The sequence below is a fragment of the Austrofundulus limnaeus genome, unplaced genomic scaffold (genome assembly GCF_001266775.1).
Source record: "Austrofundulus limnaeus strain Quisiro unplaced genomic scaffold, Austrofundulus_limnaeus-1.0 Scaffold1516, whole genome shotgun sequence".
NCBI classification, from domain to species: domain Eukaryota; kingdom Metazoa; phylum Chordata; class Actinopteri; order Cyprinodontiformes; family Rivulidae; genus Austrofundulus; species Austrofundulus limnaeus.
Genome location: NW_013953918.1, coordinates 15,487 through 18,115, shown reverse-complemented (window position 1 = coordinate 18,115; position 2,629 = coordinate 15,487). Strand labels below are relative to the sequence as shown.

Here is a 2,629-nt window from a genome sequence, read left to right as displayed (position 1 = left end):
ATCCATCATCCATCATCCATCATCTATCCATCCATCCATCCATCATCCATCATCCATCATCTATCCATCCATCCATCCATCATCCATCCATCCATCATTCAATATCCATCATTCATCCATCATCCATCCATCCATCATCCATCCATCATCATCCATCCATCATCCATCATCTATCCACTATCCATCCATCCATCATCCATCCATCCATCATTCAATATCCATCATTCATCCATCATTCATCCATCCATCATCCATCCATCATCATCCATCCATCATCCATCCATCATCATCCTTCATCCAACATCCATCCATCATCCATCCATAATCCAACATCCATCCATCATCCATCATCTAACATCCATCCATCCATCCATCTATCCATCATCCATCCATCATCATCCATCATCCATCCATTCATCCATCCATCCATCCATCCATCATCCATCCATCCATCTGAGTCAGGACACAGGGCAGTAGCTTTACCATGGAGGCCCAGTCCTCTGTTTCTACAGCCACCTCTACCAGCTCTTCCAGCTTTAACTCTACAGAAAATTGTCCTCTTGWCTTCTTCCAGGAGATGGGTCTGAAGGTGGGTCAGGAGGCCTCCTTTGCTGTGCAGCTGAATGGGGCCAGAGGTCTGATCGATGCAAAGATCCACACCCCATCAGGAGCCATGGAGGAGTGTCACATCACTGAACTGGACAGCGGTGAGACCTGATGGCATACCAAGCACKACAAGAACTGAATCCACTGAGTTCACAACTTAAATCTGGTCTAGGTCCAGTGAGACTTCCCACAGAAACARCTGAAACATCTAAAGATAGCCTTATCCATCTGCACACATTCATTTAGACCAGAACAATAATGGAGTCATGGACAGATAGTGGAAATATACTCTCAGCTATTACCACAGAAAACTTTAGCTCCATTCATATACAGTACAGCTGACTTCTAGAGGGTTTTGTGYAGGCCATCTTGAATTGGTTGGTTCAGTAAAAAACCAACCATGCTCTCCTGCTGTCATCTTTCAGCTCAAATACCCCATAACTTTTATGTGTCCAACTTTCAGTTGAAGTAGAGACATGTCCAACCCATTTAAAGATTAGATAGTTTTGTTTCTCATGAAAGTTCTGAACAAACCTTTTGTTAGTTTTAAATGGGTCGTGTCTTCCAGAGCATCACCAGAACCTTTTGTTGTGTCTCAGCAGATCAATTTGCCATCAGGTTTGTTCCAAAGGAGAACGGTGTTCATTCCATAGATGTTCGCTTCAACGGTAGCCACGTTCCCGGGAGCCCTTTCAAAATCCGAGTGGGAGAACCAGGCCAGGTCGGAGATCCGGGACTCGTGTCTGCCTTTGGACCGGGTTTGGAGAGAGGAACTACAGGTAGGAACCAACTCCTTCCTTTTACAACTGTTTCTTAGAACATAAAACGATTTGAAAGACTGTTCGGGTTTGTTCAGGTGTAGCATCGGAGTTTATCGTCAACACGTGTAATGCTGGCACCGGAGCACTGTCCATCACCATCGATGGGCCGTCCAAAGTCAAGATGGACTGTCAGGAGTGTCCTGAGGGCTACAAGGTCTCATACACACCCATGGCTCCTGGGAGCTACCTGATCTCCATCAAATATGGAGGACCCCAGCACATCGTAGGCAGTCCCTTCAAAGCTAAAGTCTCAGGTGGGTCAGGGGTCTGAGGTTCCATTGTACTMGTCCCAGAACCCAGGATCACAGAGGTTCCCTTCATTATAAAAACCAGTACCGTTCAATGAGGAGTCTTCTCTTTGCCTCAAGGCTGCTCATGTTCTCCAGATAAAGAAATGTGTTTCTTCTCTTGGTCTGCTCAGAGTTTCACAGAAACATTAAAGTTAAAACAAGTCCTTGAGACTAGATCCAGACTCAGCACAAGGACAGGATCCTTAGAGTGTGTCTGTCCCAGTGAAGTCCCTAACCAATGGCTGTCCCATTGACATCCCTAACCATTGGCTGTCCCAGTGATGTCCCTAACCATTGGCTGTCCCATTGACATCCCTAACCATTGGCTGTCCCATTGACATCCCTAACCATTGGCTGTCCCATTGACATCCCTAACAGTTGGCTGCCCCATTGACGTTCCTAATAGTTGGCTGTCCCATTGACGTCCCTAACCATTGGCTGTCCCATTGACGTCCCTAACCATTGGCTGTCCCATTGACGTCCCTAACCATTGGCTGTCCCATTGACATCCCTAACTGTTGGCTGTCCCATTGACATCCCTAACAGTTGGCTGTCCCAGTGACGTCCCTAACCATTGGCTGTCTTATTGACGTCCCTATCCGTTGGCTGTCCCATTGACGTCCCTAACCGTTGGCTGTCTTATTGACGTCCCTAACCATTGGCTGTCCCATTGACGTCCCTAACCGTTGGCTGTCCTATTGACGTACCTAACCGTTGGCTGTCTTATTGATGTCCCTAACCATTGGCTGTTGACGTCCCTAACCATTGGCTGTCTTATTGATGTCCCTAACCATTGGCTGTCCCATTGACGTACCTAACCATTGGCTGTGCCATTGACGTCCCTAACCGTTGGCTGTCCTATTGACGTCCCTAACGTTGGCTGTCTTATTGACGTCCCTAACCATTGGCTGT

General features: G+C 47.0%; 1 protein-coding gene across 1 annotated transcript in view; it reads left to right on the top strand.

The window, feature by feature from the left end:
* The window catches only part of LOC106535645 (filamin-C), a 48,910-nt gene that overhangs the window by 41,665 nt on the left and 4,616 nt on the right, over window positions 1-2,629 (top strand). Inside the window, exons 45-47 of the mRNA XM_014032702.1 lie at window positions 575-707; window positions 1,209-1,385; window positions 1,463-1,681. Coding sequence (XP_013888156.1) covers window positions 575-707; window positions 1,209-1,385; window positions 1,463-1,681 — 529 coding nt within the window. The remainder of the gene's footprint in view (window positions 1-574; window positions 708-1,208; window positions 1,386-1,462; window positions 1,682-2,629) is intronic.